Source organism: Oncorhynchus nerka, linkage group LG9a (genome assembly GCF_034236695.1).
Source record: "Oncorhynchus nerka isolate Pitt River linkage group LG9a, Oner_Uvic_2.0, whole genome shotgun sequence".
NCBI lineage: Eukaryota > Metazoa > Chordata > Actinopteri > Salmoniformes > Salmonidae > Oncorhynchus > Oncorhynchus nerka.
The window spans coordinates 52,505,845-52,529,551 of record NC_088404.1 but is presented as its reverse complement, the minus strand read 5'-3'; the positions used below and the strand labels follow the sequence as shown (position 1 = coordinate 52,529,551).

The 23,707-nt window shown below is 42.7% G+C and overlaps 4 protein-coding genes and 2 non-coding genes across 9 annotated transcripts in view; 5 read left to right on the top strand and 1 right to left on the bottom strand.

Annotated features, from left to right (window-relative positions):
• The first annotated feature begins 3,909 nt into the window (after positions 1-3,909).
• rpl27a (ribosomal protein L27a) lies at positions 3,910-6,699 on the top strand. Its single transcript, XM_029668540.2, has 5 exons — positions 3,910-3,948; positions 4,515-4,578; positions 4,670-4,745; positions 5,385-5,559; positions 6,527-6,699. Exons 1-5 carry the CDS (start codon positions 3,946-3,948, stop codon positions 6,653-6,655), a joined length of 447 nt encoding a protein of 148 aa, XP_029524400.1. The 5' UTR covers positions 3,910-3,945; the 3' UTR covers positions 6,656-6,699.
• LOC115134896 (small nucleolar RNA SNORA3/SNORA45 family) lies at positions 4,913-5,044 on the top strand. The gene has a single exon (XR_003864402.1). It is a non-coding gene; the product is annotated as a small nucleolar RNA SNORA3/SNORA45 family (small nucleolar RNA).
• Positions 5,840-5,970, top strand: LOC115134894 (small nucleolar RNA SNORA3/SNORA45 family). The gene has a single exon (XR_003864401.1). It is a non-coding gene; the product is annotated as a small nucleolar RNA SNORA3/SNORA45 family (small nucleolar RNA).
• A 1,233-nt stretch (positions 6,700-7,932) lies between the features above and the next one.
• akip1 (A kinase (PRKA) interacting protein 1) lies at positions 7,933-9,501 on the top strand. 2 transcript variants are annotated; one of them, XM_029668538.2, is made up of 5 exons: positions 7,933-8,017; positions 8,251-8,469; positions 8,599-8,685; positions 8,773-8,883; positions 9,061-9,501. In XM_029668538.2, exons 2-5 carry the CDS (start codon positions 8,320-8,322, stop codon positions 9,202-9,204), a joined length of 492 nt encoding a protein of 163 aa, XP_029524398.1. In that variant the 5' UTR covers positions 7,933-8,017; positions 8,251-8,319; the 3' UTR covers positions 9,205-9,501. The 2 variants fall into 2 exon arrangements, with proteins under 2 accessions (XP_029524398.1, XP_064878759.1); XM_065022687.1 differs by having other exon boundaries at positions 7,949-8,469.
• Positions 8,792-23,415, bottom strand: lg9ah11orf16 (linkage group 9a C11orf16 homolog). 2 transcript variants are annotated; one of them, XM_065022686.1, is made up of 8 exons: positions 23,327-23,415; positions 18,113-18,332; positions 15,516-15,893; positions 12,666-12,787; positions 12,113-12,272; positions 11,611-11,863; positions 10,814-11,407; positions 8,792-10,637 (listed from the first exon to the last, which is right to left on the bottom strand). In XM_065022686.1, exons 2-8 carry the CDS (start codon positions 18,323-18,325, stop codon positions 10,420-10,422), a joined length of 1,938 nt encoding a protein of 645 aa, XP_064878758.1. In that variant the 5' UTR covers positions 18,326-18,332; positions 23,327-23,415; the 3' UTR covers positions 8,792-10,419. The 2 variants fall into 2 exon arrangements, with proteins under 2 accessions (XP_064878758.1, XP_029524396.1); XM_029668536.2 differs by lacking the exon at positions 23,327-23,415 and adding an exon at positions 18,629-18,715.
• Positions 22,527-23,707, top strand: part of LOC115134501 (wee1-like protein kinase 1-A) — a 16,320-nt gene continuing 15,139 nt past the window's right edge. For both annotated transcript variants that reach the window (XM_029668535.2, XM_029668534.2), the window contains exon 1: positions 22,527-23,533. In XM_029668535.2, coding sequence (XP_029524395.1) covers positions 23,051-23,533 — 483 coding nt within the window. In that variant the 5' untranslated portion in view covers positions 22,527-23,050. The remainder of the gene's footprint in view (positions 23,534-23,707) is intronic.

Genomic DNA, 23,707 nt, shown 5'->3' with positions numbered 1-23,707 from the left:
GCTCCATGTCATCTACAAGACCCTGCTAGGTAAAGTCCCCCTTATCTCAGCTCGCTGGTCACCATAGCATCTCCCACCTGTAGCACACGCTCCAGCAGGTATATCTCTCTAGTCACCCCAAAACCAATTCTTTCTTTGGCCGCCTCTCCTTCCAGTTCTCTGCTGCCAATGACTGGAACGAACTACAAAAATCTCTTAAATTGGAAACACTTATCTCCCTCACTAGCTTTAAGCACCAACTGTCAGAGCATCTTACAGATTACTGCACCTGTACATAGCCCACCTATAATTTAGCCCAAACAACTACCTCTTTCCCAACTGTATTTAATTTATTTATTTATTTTGCTCCTTTGCACCCCATTATTTTTATTTCTACTTTGCACATTCTTCCATTGCAAAACTACCATTCCAGTGTTTTACTTGCTATATTGTATTTACTTTGCCACCATGGCCTTTTTTGCCTTTACCTCCCTTCTCACCTAATTTGCTCACATTGTATATAGACTTGTTTTTTTTTACTGTATTATTGACTGTATGTTTGTTTTACTCCATGTGTAACTCTGTGTCGTTGTATGTGTCGAACTGCTTTGCTTTATCTTGGCCAGGTCGCAATTGTAAATGAGAACTTGTTCTCAACTTGCTTACCTGGTTAAATAAAGGTGAAATAAATATCCAGCTCCTATGAAATAAGTATCTTCGCCATTTTGATCTGGTCCTCTGGCTTCCACTTCATTGTCTTGATGCTTTCTAACCTACATAAATCACTGTATTACACGCTAGCCCTCAGATTTACTTACGTTTTGTTTTTTAATAAGGGTATTAAATATTGCTAACCAAAGAAAAATATAAAATGAAGGTGAAAAGAAAGAATAAGACAGGTAAAAGTACATGTATATAAATCAAGACAGTTTCATGTATAGGCGACACAAACCACAACGTAGCATTTCCATATGAGGCAGCTAAGCTTCAGCTACCAATTTGACCTCTGCTGGCATCTCTTCTCTACACTCACTCCAGCCGTGTCTGATTGACAGAGTTCTCCACAGCAGACAATTTCACTTCCACCTGCACTCTTCGGTTCTCCAGAAGCCTTCGCTGCTCCCGAGGGGCGTCTCTCGTGTGTATGTTGGCAGTGGAATTGTCGTGGTATGGCTGCAGCTGTATGTTGTTCGGGACTCCGTCCATTTGGTAAGGCTGACATGTGTTCATTTGTGCATGGTCTATAAGATGTGCCTGCTGTATGCCTACAATGGTCCAAGCCATCATGTGACTATTTAAGTGCGATTGGTCTATGTGAGTGATGGTACTACTCTTTGCTGGGGTTGGTGATAATGCTGGTGCATTTTCACAGAGCCACACACCTACAGGTAGGATTGTTAGTTGTATGATGGGAATGGTGTTTGTTGGTGCACTTTTTGCACAACTACCTCTTCTTGCAGAGGGCACACACACTCTGGACTTGACTTGACATGACAGTCTGCACAGCACGGCAAAAGTAATAGTACATTCACCTAGTGTAAAATCGATTTTTGTGAAATCCATAACTCACAGGCACCTCCTGTAGATGGAAATGTAGTAGGCTGCATGTGGCTTACCGTAGAATGACATATTACAACTTACATTTAAATAGGATCTCTGTGTTGCTTACACTGTTGAACTGCTTGTGATGTAATACGACTGAGAACAACATCACAATAAGATAAATATGCTATACTGTATGTTAATCTTAAACAATACAGGGAAGTAGGCTACAGCATCACATAACGGAGCCTTAATATGAAGCCATCATCTGAGACGGGCTACTACTCCTATTGTCCCCTCGTCAAAACATATTAGTAACATGTCCAAAAAAGCAACCTCTTTCAAATGCATTACAGAGAAAATCACTCACGTGTTCCATCAAAGATAAATAGAACCAGTGGTTTCAGTGGTGCTTGGAGAAGTAGACAGATTCTCATTTTGCTAAAAATGTCCTTGACAGCCCACCTGGCAAAGGAAGGCGCCCTGTGCAAAAAAATTATATAAGAAACAGTGACACGTATTCTGAAGGACCTAAAATGATCAATCTTATATTGGTCTTTCACAGTCAGGCCAACCCAGGATGTACTGTGCAAGTAAGCTAATAGTAGGCCTATTATTGAAATAGAAAATGAGGCTGTCAACGGAGTCAGAAATTCACCGGTTTCTGTTTTTATATATATATTTTTCCAGGTTTTTGCTCTCAAAGTTGCACTTTATTATAAGTCCGCAACCATGTTTAAACCACATCAGGTGGCCACTTTTGAGGTCTGAGAAAAATCTAAGACATTTAGATTTTTGAGTGTAGTTACCCTTTAATTCATGTCTGATAGCACCAACACTGTTGTTTGGTTAGCTGTCTTTCTGTAGTGCACATGAGATGGCGTTTGCAAAACAAATGGCCACTGGATTGATGCAAATAATCATCATATAATTCTGCCAGGTAGAATTTGACTCAATCATGGACACTCTTACTGACAGTTGTGACTGCTTCACGTGATGTATTGTTGTCTCTACCTTCTTACTCTTTGTGCTGTTGTCTGTGCCCAATAATGTTTCTACCATGTTGTGTTGCTACCATGTTGTTGTCATGTTGCTACCATTCTGTGTTGTCATGTGTGCTGCCATGCTATGTTGTTGTCTTCGGTTTCTCTTTATGCAGTGTTGTGGTGTCTCTCTTTTCGTGATGTGTATTTTGTCCTATATTTTTTATCCCAGCCCCTGTCCCCACAGGAGGCCTTTTGGCTTTTGGTAGGCAGTCATTGTAAATAAGAACGTGTTCTTAACTGACTTGCCTAGTTAAATAAAGGTTAAATAAATACAATTTAAAAAAAGGTATTCATAGGCTACTTTGTAGCTAGTTAACATTTAATTGAAGGTTTTTGGGAAAGCCTTTCCAGAAGATTAGGCCTATCATTAGCATGCTATATATTTCCCCTGTTCCTTAATTGTTTGAAACCTTGACATTTTACTTCAGATTATGAGGCAACAGGTAAGACATGTATTTACCTTGCTTCAAAGTCCAACCATAGAAATGTTGAGGGAAATATTTTATAAACACTTCCTCTTATGCGCTCTCCTTTTCTATTGGTTTTCAAATCAACTTGCTTTCATTGTCTAGCATCCAAAGACATTATCCCAGTCATATTAGTAACCCATGATGATTGCATCTCCCCTCTCTAATTTTCTAATGGATATGTCCATCTCTGTTAATGAAACAGCTCACGTGAATTGCGCATTTTAAAATGTTGTTTTCCCACATCAATGGGGATTAAGAAGTGAGTACAGTATACACCATGCCTAGGCTACTGAAAAGAACGGGGCATACCTGCGTATACCCTGCAGTACACCACTGAGTGGGTTCTTCTTCAATGCAAAAATAACTTGGGTTGAATTTGGTGTTCGTCTTCTTCTATCATATCATGGCGGTCGGCAAACAACCGTTTAAGTGCATGCCGCCACCTACTATGTACTTCCATGTACTACCGAATTATGTACTACCATGAAAATAAATTAACTTGGTGTTACTCCAATTGAGATCTTTGCTACAGTCTCTCTCTCTCTCTATCTCTGCTACACGTGTGACATAAACAGAGCATAGAGGAAATACCCCATTCAATATTTCTGATTAATTAGAAATTACAGACTGCCTATTGACTTTTGCTTTCACTTCAGTTTGATGCAGGCCTACAAAGGTTCATCATTTGGTTTTGGTTGGGTAAAAAAAAAAAAGGATTCTCATTCAATCGAATTCAATAATGAATATCACTGTTTCATAAACGAGGTCAAATGATCGATGTTTATTCTGTATTCCTCTTGGTGTCCGTCTGATGTCGCTGTTGGATTCCATGAAAGTTGTCGGGCAGTAAATCTCGTACAAAACCGTGAGATTTCAGATTCGCGTTCCTCTTTCAACTCTCCTCCAAGATGGTAAGTGCCGTCGTGCATACTTCTGCTGTAAAATTAGGTTTAAATCTATGTCCATCCTGTGTTGTACGAGTAGAAAAATCACAAATTTGTTTAGTTGTCATATATGTTATAGACATTGTCCCTATCCATTGTCATTATTAAGGAGAATACGGTAGAAAAACGTTGTAAACAGGCGAGCTCTCCCGAATATTGGATACAGGCCTTTGCTTGGTAGCGACCCACGTTTACCGACAATGTTACAATTTCGTTCATTCTTAATTCTGTCACGAAACTCAAATGAACAGTCATTGTAAAATATTTTATATCGAAATACTTGCAACATCAGCCATTATGACCACATCTATGTTGTGGTAGTTTAGTTTACTAGCTAATCTATTAGTCGCTAACGTTGCCTGCCATAAGTAGGGTTGCGTGGAAGCTCGATCGTATGTATGTATGTGTTCTATTTCTCTCGTTGCAACCCGTCATGAAGTATTCTGTTTGGTTGTTGACATGGATAAATGTCTCCTACATCTTGTCCAATCATGATATTTATTTTGTTATCCTAAATAAATTATGTCTTGCAGCCTACCAAGAAGACCAAGACCAGGAAGCTCCGTGGGCACGTCAGCCACGGACATGGTCGTATCGGTGAGTTGAGCATGGTCAACATTGGTGATACTTGTGGATAGTAATGGTAGCTATTGCAAAACGTGTGAGAACTGTTTCTCTCTCGTCCTAGGCAAGCACAGGAAGCATCCTGGAGGTCGTGGTAATGCCGGTGGCATGCATCACCACAGAATTAACTTCGACAAATAGTGAGTAGAGTACTTTTACATTTTTGTTTTAGTAAGGAACAATGTAACATATTCGTTGTGAACCTTTACTGTAGGTGGACACTATTGTTTGGTGGCTTGAGTAGTAAGAAAACATGATCAGTGTTGTTTTTTTAAGAGTGTGATCCTCAGCATAGTGCGTGACGCTATCAGAGACTCGGAGTCTCATCTTGACAAACACCATTGTCTTGGTGTGCTAGAGTTCTCTAAGAGTGAAGACTGGTCCTATTCACCGACTGGCCTCTCTCATAGGCTAGTCACCCACATGGGCAGTTACAAGTGTTGATATTTTTGCCAACACCTCTAGTACTATAAGATGTTTTTTGCTCACTTTACTTTTGGCTGTAGGATGAAATAATTCCTTGTCGCGTTCATTTTGTGCGACAGATTGTCTTGTCCTGCTGTGAAGTTACTATTGACAACACATACAAAGTCCTGTGTTTATTTTTTTGTTGATGGGTTTTGCTTTCTGGTGGGTTTTCAGTCCCACCACTTCTGATGTCATCTGTTGATTACATTGTCATGACAGTGTTAAGACTGCGCTTCAACCTCATCACCAGTAAGAATTTGGTTTAATACAATATGCTTGGTGTGTCCTGTCTGGTCTCTGTGCTTCCACAGCCACCCCGGGTACTTTGGTAAGGTGGGCATGAGACACTACCATCTCAAGAGGAACACCGTGCACTGCCCTACTGTCAACCTGGACAAACTGTGGACACTCGTGAGCGAGCAGACCAGGCTCAACTATGCCAAGAAGCCCGAAGGCCCTGCACCCATCATTGATGCCGTGCGCGCTGTAAGTATCTTCCCCCCCATATGTCTGGTCCCAGGTGACGGTGCTGGTTCATGCATACATTCCCCTTTAAGTGTCATGGTTTTTAAGGTAGATTCGGCTTTATTTGAGGAACAATTTGACTTTCCTCCAGTTATGGCAATGTAGATTTTTTTAAATATGACCAGTCTACTCTACAGGCCTTTTATTTAGCCCAGTGCTAACACCTGATTCAGGTCATCGGTCCCCTGGTTAGTAGCTTATAAATAGCTTTGTGTTCAGTGTGCCACACGGGGTGATTCTGTCAGAGACTCAGAGTCACATCTTGACAAACACCATTGTTTTGGTGTGCTAGAGTTCTCTAAGAGTGAAGACTGTTCCTATTCACCGGCTGGCCCTGTAATAGGTCAATCGGCCACATGGACAGTTACAAGTGTTATACGTTGCCAGGACTGTTCTAGAGCCATGTTTGAGCAGGAGCTCTTGGCCTTTACACGCTGTCATGCAGAATTATCTAACTTTGGGCTGTGGAGAACTTGCTTGTGTACTAGCTGGCCATTCAAACTAAACTGATGTAATGAAATCCCTAATTAGAGGCTTGCACAAATGACGGCATGCTGCGGTTGTTGAATAACATGGGCTTCTTTACCAGTAGCTCCAGGGTGTCAATGGTTTAGACTTAAAAATCAGGTTTGTTGTAGCCATGCTGACCTCTGGCACTGAATCTTAGACTTGCATTGGTGTGAAAGGAGCTGCTATGAGGGTTTATCAAGTGGATATAGACGGTAGCTAGTAGTTTGAGATGGCAATGCATGTCTTTATACTTGCGTAACTGGATCTGCTGCCTATCGTTTGGAATCATTCATTTAGCAGATGCAGCATGTAGGGCCATGTACTTAATAGGACTGACTTTGTGGGAAGGTGGGTGACTCAATGAGATGTCAAACTTTTTGTGTAGCTGTGTTAAGCAATTTTGGTTCTGTCTCCACAGGGCTACTTCAAAGTGCTGGGCAAAGGCAAACTGCCCAAGCAACCTGTGATCGTCAAGGCAAAGTTCTTCAGTCGACGGGCAGAGGAGAAGATCAAGGCAGTGGGAGGAGCCTGCGTGCTGATGGCATAAGCTCCTGTCAATGTTTTTTGCAAGAATAAACTGTATAAATTGGATTGGCTTTGTCTTGTGGTCTGTTGAAGATGTAAATGTTGTCTGAAGCTCATCTCACACATTGTCAGGTAAACGTTGTTGCGCAAGGAACTGAGAATGTATTGATTTGCTGCATAGAATGCCTTTGCCATTGGTCACACCCTGTTCCTGGTAACTACCGGGTGTGCGGACTTGTTCCAACTCAACATGTACTAATCTGACTATGCTAATTAAGGTGTTAGAGCAGTGGTTCTCAATTGGTTTTGCCTCGGGACCCAACACCCAATATTTGCAGCACTTTTTTGTCACCTAAATGCAATATGGAAAAAATATTTTTACTGCTGTATTGATAGTAACTAGCAGTTATATAAAATGTAAATTTTGCCCATCTTGAATGTTAAACTCACTGGTTTGGAACTACAAAATCTGCTAAATGGTGCTAATGGCTCTCGAAAACAGAGTGAAATTGTTCAGAGATTAAGTTATTCAATAATACGTAGTCTTGGTTTTAAATTCAGATGTATTTTTTTCATTACATTTATACACTCACTGTGACACACCAGTTGAGAACCGCTGTGTTTGAGAGATTGCTGCCTGGACAGATTCACTGATCTACAAATTGCCTTGAATACATTAACTAGATAATTGGATGAATGAGGTGTCAGTGTTTGGCTGGGTCAACCTGTACCCAAATGGTTTTGCAGGACCAGGGTTTGATTACTGGTGAATCAAATGTGTTTATTTTAACTTTATCTAGGCAAGACGGTTAAGAATAATTAGTTATTTACAATGATGGCCAAACACGGATGACGTTGCCCTATCCCAATCACGACCGGTTGTGATACAGCCTGGATTCGAACCAGGGTGTCTGTCGTGGCGCCTCTAGCACTGAGATGCAGTGCCTTAGACCGCTGTGTCACTCTTGTCAGTTATTTTGATCTCTAGACTTGTCTGCTATAAGTTGGCATACCTATGTCGTTTGGGTATTTGATATCTTTGTGAAAGTGGTCTGTTTACATACGTATATTAAAACAACCCAAGAGAGAACATTCTTTAACTATTTTGAGTGTAGACATTTACATCCAGCATTCTAACCATTTCACAGCACATCAAATGACGATTCAGGCCATGAACAATGCCCATTTTTAAATAATGTTCAATATTTGAAAAATTATTCGAAATATCTTGACACTTAACATAATACAGGACTAATTTGCTGAGAGTAAGCTGGTTTGAGCCAATTCAGATAAGGGCGGTGCCCTAGACCGGAAATGTGACGACGTAATCTTTACGGCAAGTTTAGTGCGCCCAAAAGTAACCAAAACAGGCCCAAGTGTTTGGGTAAGTAACTTTACGTGAATAAATTGTTTGTCTCGTCCATACAAATTCACAAGATAGGATGGAATGAATTAATGTTCAACATATTTTCGAATTTCTAGGGATCTAATGGAGTGGTTGCTGCTCGTCCTCTGTCATATGTATGATACGCAACCACATAATTAGAGCGCACTTACAATCCAAAGGAGGTTGTGACGGCCGCGTTATGTCACGTTAACAATATGCTACCATTTTAGTCCTTGTCATAAAAGGGTCGTTTGTCAGTGTCTCGGGTACGGCAGAGATTTGACTCCCCGTGTTTTCGCATGGCAACACAAGCCTGGCAGCTGGAGTCATCCCTGCGCCGCTCCGCCAGACTAGGCCTGGAAGTACTGGAGCGAGCGTCGAGACGGAGCGTAGACTGGACGAGTCCGTCTCCCAATACAACACCAACTGATGGCAACGCCGGGAGTGAGGTAGGCCTACGTGTAATTGTTTTTATGTCTTCGCTATCGTCTTTTCTCTAAACTCTGAACTATATGGGCTAATGAGTATTTTTGGAAACGGTGTCTTTATCATATCATCCCCAACTGTCCATATTTTAGGTTCTGGGAAACTCAGCCCACACAAGCCTGGATGATGCTTTTGAGACCATAGCGGAATTCATGGCACAGACAACATATCAATGCAAGGTATTGTATGTGCTCCAACCCAATCCCATTGCCCTTATTTGGTGCATGCATTTGTGAATGCTTAGTGGATTTTTGTTTGTATTACAGAACTTTTACACGTCGGAGAATGAGCCTATGGAAAAGGAGAGAACCCATGTGTGCAGATACCATTCTCAATCTCACCAATGCCCAGGGACCTCATTGCAGATCAGGAAACATGTAAGGCAAAGTTGCAGCCTTTTAAGTGCAGCAACATGTCATATTGTACATTTTAGAAGTTTAGGACAGATCCCATACATTCAAATGGAGAAAGTCAACAAAAACATTCCATTTGAAATGGCTTTACTTGTCATAGTCATGTGTTTGAGATAGTAAGGTATGCTTGTGTTTCTCCAGGCACGGTCATCACCTGAGGATTTCCACATTGAGGTGTCACCAGGTACCTATGCGATTACCGCGGGAACGCAGGACTCACAGCAACAGACCCGGCTAGTACGCATTAATGCAGGAGAGAGTATGAACCTCACCTTTCACCTCTAACCCCTAACCAATCCCCTTTGACCGTTCTGCTACAAATAACAAAACCGTCCAATCGGAACGTTTACATATGTATTTTCAAGTGAGTCTTGTCTTCTGGATGAATTTGTCGCTTTAGAGCGACAGTAATACATTTATTAATTTGCTGCTAAATGAGAAGTCATATTTTGATGATCTGATCAGGATTACATTTTTTATATTAAATTATTTATTGTCAAATGTCTGCCTAAAATGCATCACGTAATTATGTATTTTTTTTACCATATCAGTATAATAAAGTATATTTTATATCAAAGGTAATTTGTTTTTGGCACAGTTTTTTTTCTTGTCAACTCAAGCAAATGTTTAAAAGCCACCTCCGAGGAAGTTGTTGCCCCTATTTTGCGTAATTCCTGTCCTAAAGTGTACATTCTTGTTTAGGTTCCACCTAGAAGACTGACGCAGGCTGCTAATATGCATTCAGGAATTGGGGATGGGATTGTGGTGATTTCCACTTGTAGCAGAGAAATATCAACAAATGGGGCACTGACTGACAGCTGTCAGTGTAACTAGCTAGCATGCTAACCTTAGCCAGCTCATGAAAGTTATGTGAGCACCATTTCAGTTGTGACAGGCAGACTAGCTCAATAAGTGAAATGTATCGATTATGGTAATTTGCTGTTAAAGGGGGAGGTGTGAAAACTGTTTTTGCATTTTAATTTGCTCCATGGCAAGGCGGTCAAGTGTAGGGTCGTCACTAGTTAACACAGCCACAGCCATAAACCCTGTCTATTTCTACATTTTATTTTCTTAAAATCAGATTTTAAACTGAACTCTCATTTTAACCTTAACCACACTGCTAACCTTAGCCTAACCATAACCTTGAAGGACAAAAAGCTCATTTTTTGTTTTCATTAAGTTTTACGATGTAGCCAATTTTGACTTTATCAAGTGGAAACCCAGCCCTGAAATGAAATGTAGGCGGGAAGTAATTAGCACGTCATCTCCATAGGAAAAGACACGTAAGACTCACGGAAACACCCGAAGTCACACGTTTGGGTCTGGCACTTCAAGCTCAAATATATCATACTTTGACTAAAACTATGACTTATTGACTTACACTGTTGTGCAACATCATGGGTAAGCCCTGGGCATTGTCTTTCAGCTCGAAAATGTGTATTTCTACAGGTGTGGGAGTTAAGACCCCCCCACAAGATTCGTCTTCAATAGTCAAAACCATCATGTATAAACACCTGTGATCGTGTTGCCAGCGGTTAACTGTAGTCTCGTTTTTGGGCGAGGTTTGGAGTCTGTCAGGCCAAACACATCCCTGATGGTCACCCTCTTCTCACAGCCAGGAAGTGGCTGAAACATGGAGCTGTGATTAGGTGAGCCACTGATCTCGACATCAGGGTAGCTGATTTCCATAGACTTGAATTTCCCCCTTGGTACTTTCTCTGAAAAATCAACAGACATTGGATCATATGTATGGTGTAAACATGCATGTTTTTCTTTTGGTTTGTTTGATCAGTCTTACGTTACTCTGCTTTTCCAATATACAGCTATTTTCAACATGCCCAGTAGCTGCATGTGCATAAAGAATCACTCAGTTTTAGCTGAGTATATTCAATACCTGGTTGTCTGCGCTGTGGCTCTGGATGGCTTCTCCTCCAGTACCTCCAGGCAGGTCGGCCGTGTTCTGGCCACAGCTTGTCCAGGGGAGAGGGCTCTGTGCTGGCCAACAGGCTGACAGACTTTCCCCCTATGGCCCCAGCTTCCTCATCACCCGACAGGGATGAAGAGGACGAAGATGATGTCTCAGGTTCGACCTCTTTAGTTTCCTTGAGCTCTTCCAACTGGAGGTCCACCTTCTTCTCTAGCTCTGCCCGGTCTTGCTGCTTTTTCCTCTCTAGCCCCTCCCTCTCTCTCAGGCCATGCACATGAGAAGGCGGAACTCTCAGTGGCCACCATGGATGCATGATTTGACAATGGCATGGTCCACCTGCTGATGGACAGCACTGTGTTCCAGTGCAGTACAGATAGGGAGCCCACATGGTGCTGTGGACGTGGAGCGAATTGTCATTGCAGCATGGCGGCAGAGGAATTCGCTGGAGCTCCCTGACGATCCGCTCATGCTGAGAAGCAGGGATCCACACAGCTAGATCCCCAGGCACCTGCATCAGCCTACCATTCCACAGTAGCACCTGGAGCCCCTTCCCACTCTCTACTGCAAGGGCAAATACAGACCTCAGCTTAGAGTGCAACGTTTAATATAGTGCCACACACTGGTCTTCTGTGCAGCCCCTACTTTGAGCATTACTGATATGAAAGGGGTGAAACATCTGTCATAATTCTCATATCCGGAGTCATGACTCTTTCACAGCGGGAGACAATGTAATAGCCAACCCTTCTGATCAAACCGCACCTTACCTGTCACTGAATCTCGTGTCTCCATTCCGGAGACCACTCTCCCCGGACCGTATCTCCTCAGGTCAGGTTCCCACGGGGACAGCACTGTATCCCCAGGGACCAGACAGTGTGTGTGGGCCCGAGTGTGGTTCAGCATGTCTGGAGAGCAGACTAGCTGCTGTTGCTGGGACATCCTCATAGCGTGATCGTCTCCCCCTTCGGGTCTCCTCGTCCCCGGCCTGTCAAACTCAACCACGTACACTCCTCTTCGACCCTGGGGGACAGAAGAAAATATATTTTTGCTCATGGCATCGGGAGGCAAGGAACCAAGCTCAATTGGAGCATTGACACATCATTACAGTGTATTCACTGGTAGGCTAAAGATAGCAACCCAACATCTTACATAAGCCTCTCATGGTGTTTGGTGCTTTCATTTTTGAATGATATTGTGCTTTGGTGATATGATAATACTATTCAATATCTTTTAAAAGATGACATGCGTGAAGGGATGTCTGCTTGTTACCTGGACTAGCTGCGTTACAGTGCCCAAGTAGTAAAGGCCATCCAGCTCCCTCCTGGCCAACACACGGCAGCCTGGGAGAAACTCTGTGCTGCATACGGACAGGGCCCTCCCTGACAACACACAGCTACTAACTGGACAGAAGGGATTACCAAGCATACACCTGCAGCACAACCACAATAAATATATGTTTTTATTTTTTACCTCAGTGGGAACCAGAGTGCAGAGTTGTAGCCAATAACATGTCTATACACATCTTAGATACCGTACATAAATCCGGTCCATAAAAGCTTAGATACTGTACACACAATAGACAAATTGTCTGGAAATGCTTGATTATTTTGTGGTTATAGCAAGTGGTTTACTAGCCTGGGTACCAGTCTGTTGAGCTAATATTCAACTCCTTGTACTCTGTGTGATGTGCCAAAGTGTGTTGAGCATGATGAGTGAAATGTTTGCTAAACAGACTGGTATCCAGGCTAGTGGTTTACAATCCCAGTGTATACATTGCATTCTGTGTGAGGCTGTTTGACATTTGGTAATCCAGGAGACCAACCTGAGCGGAGATAAGGGCAGTAAAGGCTGTAGTGGAACAACAGAGGTGGACTGACTGCAGGACTTCACTGGAGGACAGGTCGGCACTGAGGGCTGGCTCTCAGCAGTGTACAATGGAATCACCTGGAAGCACACACCCAAGACTTTAATCATAACTCTCCCTATTCAATGTTTTTTCTTTTTGTGACTTAAACTTAGAGATTTGGGAATTCACATTCCTTGTTAAATTCAATACTTTTTCTGGACCAGCTCACCAGTTTGTTATAGATGTAACAGTTAATGTGTTTAAAAAAAGAATCTGGCTCTACAGATGTGTGACCGGCCACAAACAACAGGTACATTACCAAGACAGCCTCTCAGACTGGCAGGAGCTGGTGGGAGGTGTGGCTCAAGGAACTCTTCTGGGCCCTCTCATCTTCCTATCAGTCATTGGCAGCACAGCCCGGGATGTCAACAGTAGGTGGAAACACACTATGTGGCCAAAAAGTATGTAGGCACCCCTTCAAACTGACAGGTGTATAAAATCGAGCACAACGCCATGCAATCTTCATAGACAAACATTGCCAGTAGAATGGCCCGCACCGAAGAGCTCAGTGATTTTCAACATGGTACCGTCATAGGATGCCACCTTTCCAACATGTCTGTTCATCAAATTTCTGCCCTGCTCGAGATGCCCCGGTCAACTGTAAGTGTTGTTATTGTGAAGTGGAAATGTCTAGGAGCAACAGCCGCGAAGTGTTAAGCCACACAAGCTCAGAACGGGACTGCCGAGTGCTGAAGCGCGTAAAAATAGTCTGTGCTCAGTTGCAACACACTACTGAGTTCCAAACTGCCTCTGGAAGCAACCTCAGCACAAAAACTGTTCGTCAGAAGCTTCATGAAATGGGTTTCCGGGCCTCCTGAGTGGTGCAGTGGTATGAGGCACTGCACCGCAGTTGCTAGCTGTGCCACTAGAGATCCTGGTTCGAGTCCAGGCTCTGTCCCAGCCGGCTGCGACCGGGAGACCCATGGGGCGGCACACAATTGGCCCAGCGTCGTCCGGGTTAGGGGAGGGTTTTGCCAGCGGGAATGTCCTTGTTCCATCGCGTTCTAGCGACTCCTGTGGCGGGCCGGGCGCATGCACGCTAGGTGTCGCCAGGTGTACAGTGTTTCCTCCGACACATTGGTGTGGCTGGCATCCGGGTTAAGCGGGCATTGTGTCAAGAAGCAGTGCGGCTTGGTTGGGTCGTGTTTCGGAGGACGCATGGCTCTCGTCCTTCGCCTCTCCCGAGTCCGTACGGGAGTTGCAGCGATGAGACATGACTAACTACCAATTGGATACCACGAAATTGGGGAGAAAAAGTGGTAAAAGTATATATTTTTTAAAAAGGGTTTCCATGGGCAAGCACCCAAGCCTGCATAGTGCTATCTTAACGCTACAGCATACAATGACATTCTAGACAATTCTGTGCTTCCAACTTCGTGGCAACAGTTTGAGGAAGGCCCTTTCCTGTTTCAGCATGACAATGCCCCTGTGCACAAAGCAAGGTCCATACAGAAATGTTTTGTCGAAATCGGCGTGGAAGAACTTGACTGGCCTGCACAGACCCCTGACCTCAACCCCATCTGCGAGCCACGCCGACTACGAGCCACGCCTAATTGCCCAACATCAGTGCCCGACCTCACTAATGCTCTTGTGGCTGAGTGGAAGCAAGTCCACCGCAGCAATGTTCCAACATCTCGTGGAAAGCCTTCCCAGAAGAGTGGAGGCTGTTATAGCAGCAAAGGGGGGACCAACTCTGTACTAATGCCCATGATTTTGGAATGAAATGTTCGACAAGCAGGTGTCCACATACCTTTGGTCATGTATTGTATGTTGATGATCTAAATCTGAGCCACACCATGTACAACAGGAAACATCAGAACACCACAGCAGGCTCTTAACAACTTCGACACATGGGTTCAAGCAAACAGAATGTCACTGAACCCTGTCAAGTGCAAGGTCCTATCATTTCACAAGAAATCCACCCAGTCCCGTGCCCTTTCCGGATGGAGGGCCAGAATCTCAAAGTGCTGTTAAGGCTTTATGGGTAATAGTACAGAAGGACTTATAATGGGGCGAGCAGGTTGCTACTATGGTAACCAAGAGCAATAAAAAATTGTTTTCTCCTTTCGCCTCAAAAAGGTTCCATTTGTTACAGGAAGCCCTTGTGAGCCTTTAAACTGGCTACAGTACATATGCCCAACCCTGGAGTATGCCGCTCCTGCGTGGCACAGCTCACTGACCCAGGCCCATGCCACACCATCCTAGCAGCATACTACAGTATCCTGCACTTCTGACCCCGTCCCTACTCCGGCTTAATTAGAGAAGGACACCGACTTTGCTGTCAGCCTCCTAAAATCTCAATTCAGAGACTGGCTACCCCCTGACTGAAACACAGTGACAGGCAGGAACACCCGCAGCCAAAACCCAACTGACTATACCAGAGTCTAGAACTGAACAGTACAATGAGGTTACCAATCCCATATTTCTGCTCATTAATGAATTAATCGCTTTAAGACCGCATGACATTTATTATTACATTTTTTTAAAACTAGTATTTTAAAAAAAAAAATTACTTGCTCTTATCCATGAATATTTTGTATGCTCATGGATTTCAGTGTGTATTGACTGCTATATGAGTGTAATAATAACGAACTTGGCTACTGTCTAAAATCACACTGATACAATGAAATCCGGTGGAGGTGACCTTCCTTCTACTAACCCCGACAATGACTAATTAATCAAGTAAGTGCTCAATGAGGAGTGGACACTCAAATTCATTAAGACTCAATCACTGTAAATGAATCACCAACTCTCATGGTCCCCCACCTGCTCTACTGCCCCATCCATCCCGACAGGGAGAACATGACAGCTCCCTCTTGTGGCGTGAGTCAGACACTGGATGAAGTCCTGAGTCCTGCTGTCCAGAGAGCAGCTGCTGCTGCTGGGGTTAGATAGCGACAGGTGGAACACATGGACTGGCCTCTCCCCTGCCATGGTTGACAAGGCCCGGAGGAGTTCCTCTGGGTGGTCAGGGAGACCGGTGGTGACCAGGTGGACGGCATGGCAGGCTGGGTCGCTGAAGGCTGTACTCAGAGCAGCCATGAGGTCCCTACCTGGGCTGGAGCTGAGGGAGTGAATCCAGGATAGAGCCTCGTAGACAGTGTCTGGAGCACATGGCATCATGTGCTCAGACCAACGGGTTACCTAGGGTTGGGCAACATGGGACAACAATGGTAAAACCCAGGAAGGAATGTATAAGGTGTTCATAATGCATCAAAATGCTGAGCAAAATGTGACAAACCGTTAGCCATACGCAAGGGTTGGGAAAAAGGCATTTTGCTACAACTCGGTATTGAACCACTGCATTATCTTCCCTAAACACACTCCTCACATGTAAAACACTCACACAGGCATATTAGTCACCACTAGCCGGCTTCCGCCCAGTACCCTGCCCTGAACTTAGACACTGTCACTAGCCAGCAACCACCTGGTACTCTACCCTGCATCTTAGAGACTGCTGCCCTATGTACAGTTGAAGTCGAAGTTTACATACACTTAGGTTGGAGTCACTAAAACTCGTTTTCAACCACTCTTCAAATTTCTTGTTAACAAACTATAGTTTTGGCAAGTCAGTTAGGACACAAGTAACTTTTCCAACCATTGTTTACAGACAGATTATTTCACTTTGATAATTCACTGTATCACAATTCCAGTGGGTCAGAAGTTAACATACACTAAGTTGACTGTGCCTTTAAACAGCCTGGAAAATTCCAGAAAATGATGTCATGGTTTTAGAAGCTTCTGATAGGCTAATTGACCTAATTTGAGTCAATTGGAGGTGTACCTGTGGATGTATTTCAAGGCCTACCTTCAAACTCAGTGCCTCTTTGCTTGACATCATGGAAAAATCCAAAGAAATCAGCCAAGACCTCAGAAATAAAAATTATAGACCCCCACAAGTCCGGTTCATCCTTGGGAGCAATTTCCAAACGCCTGAAGGTACCACGTTCATCTGTACAAACAATAGTACGCAAGTATAAACACCATGGGACCACGCAGCCGTCATACCGCTCAGAGAGGAGATGCGTTCTGTCTAAATATACTTTTGTGCATAAAGTGCAAATCAATCCCAGAACAACAGCTAAGGACATTGTGATGATGCTGGAGGAAACAGGTACAAAAGTATCTATATCCACATTAAAACTAGTCCTATATCGACATAACCTGAAAGGCCCCTCAGCAAGAAAGAAGCCATTGCTCCAAAACCGCCATAAAAAGCCAGAGTATGGTTTGCAACTGCACATGGGGATAAAGCTCGTACTTTTAGGAGAAATGTCCTCTGGTCTGATGAAACAAAAATATAACTGTTTGGTCATAATGACCATAGTTATGTTAGGAGGAAAAGGGGGGAGGATTGCAAGCCAAAGAACACCATCCCAACCGTGAAACACGGGGGTGGCAGCATCATGTTGTGGGGGTGTTTTGCTGCAGGAGGGACTGGTGCACTTCACAAAATAGATGGCATCATGAGGAATTGAAAATTATGTGGATATATTGAAGATACAAGACATCAGTCAGGAAGTTAAGGCTTGAGTCTTCCAAATGGACAATGTAAATATACTTCCAAAGTTGTGGCAAAATGGCTTAAGGACGACAAAGTCAAGGTATTGGAGTGGCCATCACAAAGCCCTGAATCCTATAGAAAATTTGTGGGCAGAACTGAAAAAGCGTGTGAGTAATTAGGCATACAAACCTGACTCCGTTACACCAGCTCTGTGGGAAGCTTGTGGAAGGCTACCCAAAATGTTTGACCCAAGTTAAACAATTTAAAGGCATATACTACCAAATACTAATTGAGTGTATGTAAACTTCTGACCCACTGGGAATGTGATGAAAGAAATAAAATCTGAAATAAATAATTATTATTCTGACATTTCACATTCTTAAAATTAAGTGGTGATCCTAACTGACTGAAAACAATTTTTACTAGGACAAAATGTCAGGAATTGTGAAAAACTGAGTTTAAATGTATTTGGCTAAGGTGTATGTAAACTTCCGACTTCAGCTGTACATAGTCATTGAACACTGGTCACTTTAATTAATCATGTTTACACACTGTTTTACCCACTTCATATGTTTATACTGTGTTCTAGTCGAGGCGCATCCCATAGAACTACTGCTGTACACATCTTTTCTATTCATATACTGTCTACACACACCATCATATACATATTTATATTCCGGACTCTGACATTGCTCATTCTGATATTCCTTATTTTTGAGATGTGTGTAGTGTTCAGTATTATTACACTGTTGGAGCTAGAAACAGAAGTATTTTGCTACACCTGGGATAACATCTTCAACCAATAACATTTGATTTGATGATAATGCTTACAGCATTAACATTGTGAGTTGTACAGTACCTTGTATGAGAAGCCTATGATGTTGAAGAGCGAGTCTCTGAGGGATGCCTTGCTCAGCAGGGTCTGGATGAGCAGGCGCTTCACTGACCCCAGAGCAGTGCTCATGGCCTCTGAGGTGTCCAATACAAAGGTCACATTCCTGTTCCTCAGGCCCAGGAACAATGGAAGGAGCCTCCTGTGAGGCTCACCAGGTGATTGGGAGACAGACACCATCCTTGCCCTAGATGTCAAAGTATTAATGAAGTAGAGGAAAAACAAAATACCTATTGAAATGTCTCATATTAGGCCTACATGTTGTGTATACTGTATCCTCAAAGTATAAGAGACATGTAAACCAAGATCTGTAAACAAACAATGAAAGGAATAAATGAAGAGCTCCCTCCTAAAAACAATTCTGCAGTGACAGGGATGTTTTCCATAGATGATTTAAAAATATATATTTATTTGAGGCAGAAATTATACTTTCATTGTTATACGTTTAGCTGTTTAATAGTATCAAATGATAGGCTACTGTACCTCTGTGAGTCCCCAAGAGTGTTCCTGCCTGTCTCTAGTCTGCAGATAGCCACTAAACTCCATTGTTTACTTGAGTTGCCATGGAGACGCCTGGGTGAATGTTATCGTGGCCTCATTGGGCTGCATAACTGTCAGTCAACTAGTGAAAGCTGAGTATTCTGGTCCCAGATCTAGTGCTGCATGGCCAACTCCTAGGGTCTTTGTCACAGGAACGAACATACGAGTTGCCTATACAGCACAAACAGATCTAGGACCAGGCTAAAAGCGATGAGATGGTAACGTTATATAACACAGAAGTTACAACTTGGTTGCTTAGTCTTAAGGTAAATATATGGCAAATATGTTGTGTCTCTGTGAAAAGGAAGCCCTGAGAGATTTGACTGGCCTGTGTTTGTCTTTGAGGATTATGCTATCAAAGTAAAATACAGCCTTTATTGGCTTCATGTTAGGAGCCCCTGGATACTTCTTGTTCTCCCACAGACTCTTCTTGGGCACTTTAATTACGTGAAATGACCTTTAATTACTTTCTTAACTCACTTAGATTGACATTTCATGAGCGTGGCTGCCAATGTTGAGTGTGTTAGATGTGTTAAGAGGTAGCACTCAAAAGATGTTGCATCCATTTTAGAAAATGAGACCTTGTGTCAAATAAAAATATTACAAAAATAGAAAAAAAAACACGAGTTGGTCAACTTTTATTTCTAAGTGCTGCCTTACTGCTACAGTAACTGTAATGTAATGACAGAATAAATAACTTCCACTTGGATTTCTTCACATTTTATTGTGTTACAAAGTGGGATTAAAATGGATTTATTTGTCATTTCTTGTCAACAATCTACACAAAATTGTCTGCAATGTCAAAGTGGAAGAATTATTTGATATAGTCGTTGCATAAGTATTCAGCCACTTTGTTTAGGGAAGCATAAATTAGCCTAAAGTTTGTCTGAACGAATCACATAAATTACAATGACTCACTCAGTGTGGAATAATAGGGGTTGACATGATTTTTGAATGATTAACCCTTCCTCTGTCCCCATACATACATATGTAAGCTCCCTCATTCAAGTATTGAATTTCAAGCACAGACTACAAATATCAGGGAGCTATTTGAAAGCATCATGAAGAAGGGCAGTGATTGGTAGATGGGTAACAACAACAAATCAGACATTTCTTATCTTTTTAAACATGGTCAAGTTAATTATTATGCTGCGGATTATATATTAAACCACCCAGTCGCACTAAAGATACTGTCACCCTTCTGAACTGAGCTGCAGGACAGTGATTTTAAAAACAGCTAGAGATCAATGTCTGTAATGGTAGAAAACTGAGGATGGATCAAGAATATTATAGTGATAATGAATAATGACCTAAATGACAATGAACACAAGGCCAAATCTACACTGGAGTTGCTTACCAAGAAGACAGTGAATATTCCTGAGTGGCCAAGTTAAAGTTTTGACTTAAATCTGCTTAAAAATCAATGGCAAGACTTGAAAATTGCTGTCTGACCATGATCCCCCCCACATCGAGACAGAGCTCGAAGATGTATTTTTATAAAAATGGGCAAATATTCCACAATCTAGGTGTGCAAAGCTCTTATAGACACCCAAAAGGAATCACAGCTGTAACCGACACCAAAGGTGTTTCTAAGGGACAGAGCTAAATGCACTGTGGGGGAGGGGCTGGTCCAACTGGTGTCATAAAGTTACAAATATTACAAATATTCGCACATGACCCTCCCTTAGTACTGTAAAATAAATGGAACACCCTCCCCCTCGTAGTATTAACTCAAAATAATGTTTAAGACCACATATAATAACTGTAGCGACCCTGTGTTTATAAACCGGGATGTTGACTTTGCCACTTCAGCATGCTTTTGGGGCACAGTCGATACTAAGCAGGTTACGGGCCATAAGGTTGAGGGTTCACCGGCCACCACAAAAGAGCTCACTCTCCCTGCCTGTTTCATTACACTATGATCAGAGCAGGCTGCAGACAATTATGAGCTAGAGGGAAATCTGATATTTATAATTATATAAAATATATGCAAAAAATTCTGCAAAATACATCCCTCTCTACCTTTTAGGCTTAACCCGTATCAAAGGCTTGGCTTGACCATCTTAGATGGTCATTACACTTTTTGGTGTTTTGTAATAGATGTCTCTTTGCCGATGACACAACAGTTGTCACGCCCTGATCTGTTTCACCAGTCGTTGTGATTGTTTCCACCCTCCAGGTGTCGCCCATCTTCCCCATTATCTCCGGTGTATTTATACCTGTGCTCTCTGTTGCCAGTTGATCTTGTTTGTCAAGTCAACTAGTGTTTTTGTGTCTCAGCTCCTGCGTTGCCAAGGCTCTCTTTTTCTCACCCTCCTGGTTTTGACCCTTGCCTGTCCTGACTCCCACCTGCCCACCTGCCTGATCACTCTGCCTGCTGACCTGTACCCCACCTCTGGATTTTTGACCTATGTCTACCCTGAGCCTGCCTGCCGTCAGGTACCGTTGCCCCACCTCTGGTTAACTGACCCCTGCCTGCCTGCCTTGACCTGTCTATTGCCTGCCCCTGTTGTATTATTAACCTCTCCAGCACCCTGACAAATAAACAATGATTCATTTCAAATTGACTTTGAGTGTCCCTGTGTAAGAATTTCCACGACAGAAGAAAAGACAACACTTCTACTAGTCAGGCTCAATCTCACAGGCACAAACATGACTTGAGTCACATTACTCCAGTAACATGAACACATTTTTGGGGTAATCTGTAATATTTTGGTTAAGGTCCCCAAAAATTAAATTAAACGATTATAACACATGACTTCTTACTAGTAACACATTTGTTTTGGAAACATTATAAAGCATGCTCATCTGTTTTCTGTGTTTTGTTGGTGTAATTTTAGCACAAAAAAAATATTTTGGCTGAGTGGCTGGTAGATTTTTACATTTGTAACATATCATACGATTGTAACATATTGTACGTTTGCAAATTTGTAACATATTATACAAAACGGATGATGGACATGCAAAAATGAATACATAGAAAATGTAACATATCATACTAAAGGGAGAGCTCGGATTTACCTACAGAATAATCCGACATGCTCTCAAACCATGTTGCTCATTGGCTAGAGGCCTGCCTGCCAGCCAGCCATTACCTCATCTTTGGTTACACACACCGGAACGCTCATCTTTTGAAAACTCATGGGTCGCACCCATTGGTTGATGAGTAGGTCATCTCAACGGTCGCGGGGAAGTACTGCACGATGTGCGTGATTAGGAGGAACATTAAAACAATTTTTGTAAACATAGCTAGCTAGAAAATACATTTTTTCTAGTTTGTAATGTTTTAAAATAGCCGATTCTTTTTTGGGGGTTACTGTTCCTGGACAAGGAGTTGCTTTGCCGCGCAGCTATTTTCTGCCGTAGCTAAAATAATTGGTTAACAAAGATTTTTATAACTAAACCAAGAGACCACAGCTTTTCGTTTCCAATGGGAACAAATGAGTCATCGTGGGTAGAACAAGCAAAGAGGTGGAAAGAGACAAGCACGCGCCAGCGATACCCTATTGGCGCGTGCAAGTATCTAACTGCATATTTCCGTTAGGGAACGCCTACTCTGGGAAGTGTGCTGTGCAATTACTATTGCCCCCCCCCCCCTAAAACAGCGCCATTTTAAACACTTTTGCTAAAGGCTAAGGTCTACAAAACGTATTCCACCCTTGTTCATAACACATTGGAGTTTTAGTAACAGAAAACTATTTGGAGAATGTCGGCCAAAACCCATCTTGTTTCCACTTCTCCGAGTGGGCTTCCTCTCACTACCATATTTGGTAGTGAGTGGAACCGAAAAACGGATGCTTCACATTTATACATCCAGTGAAATATCTGTCTCATTGTGTTATCTGTGCTTGTAACGTTAGCAAGTAGGAGTGGCCACGGCATGGGCGTCTAGCTAGATTTATATTAACGAACGTAGAAATGTATATATACGTATTCAGGGCAAATTTATCAGATGAACATAGGCTTGCTAGTTATGTAAAATGTGCGATACATCAAGTCAAGTTAATGACAAAGTGTTCGGAATGTAAGGTCTAGGAGATCTCTGAGCAAGTGTGTTTACTTGTTGCCATACTTCTCGTTTGCTGCAGTAGCTAATTTACTGTAGCTTGCTAGCTAATGTCAATTTGCTACGCGGCTAGCCGACGTCGGGTTCTTGACTTTTCTGGTACACAGTGACTCTTTATCACACGCTAATAATCGTATTGTGATATATACTGGTGGGTAGATAATTTAGCTAGCTAACGTTATAGTTGCATAGTAATTTACGCGGATCAGATAACAGTTGAGTTGGTGACAATTGTTTTGTTAGCTAAATACAAACAACCCACTTTTTTAAGAAGTGATAGCCAGGGTTTAAATGAAAAAATGCAGCGTTACAGTTATCGTCGTCATGGAAATGTATCTCCCAACGCCCGACCAATAGGTCAAAAGTTACCGTTTGCACCGAACGACGAAGAAGACGCCCGGATTGATGACGGCAACAGTACAGGAGACGTATCGGGTTTTACAGAAATTGACCCTCCAATGCGACTGGACAGTGTCGATATTAAACGACTGGAGGACTACAGCCCTTTGAATCGGATTGCGGATGATGTGGAACGGTGCCGGTGGGGCGAAGAAGGATTCAGTCATCCGTCTCACCTTCAGTCCCCCAGTAGCGTTATTTCCATGAAAGGCTCCCCGGCGTCACCACGGAAAAACTCTCGGGTGTACGGGAGTTCACCGGAGCGGTCATGCATTCAGGAAGACGGGGACTGCTCGAGCTCACCTATTCCAGACTGCCCCGACACACCGCCACACAAAACCTTCAAAAAACTACTCCTTTTTCATACTCCACACACACCAAAGGTTAGATAACTTTTCATTCAGAACCTGCAACCTATAAGAAGCATACCCACTGTTATTGGCTAATATTGTTTTGACAACGTGGTGCAATGTAGCTAACATTTATGGAGTAACTAGTAGTAGCCATTTTATGCATTTTCAAGAATATATTTTTCTGATGTAAATATTTATATTGCA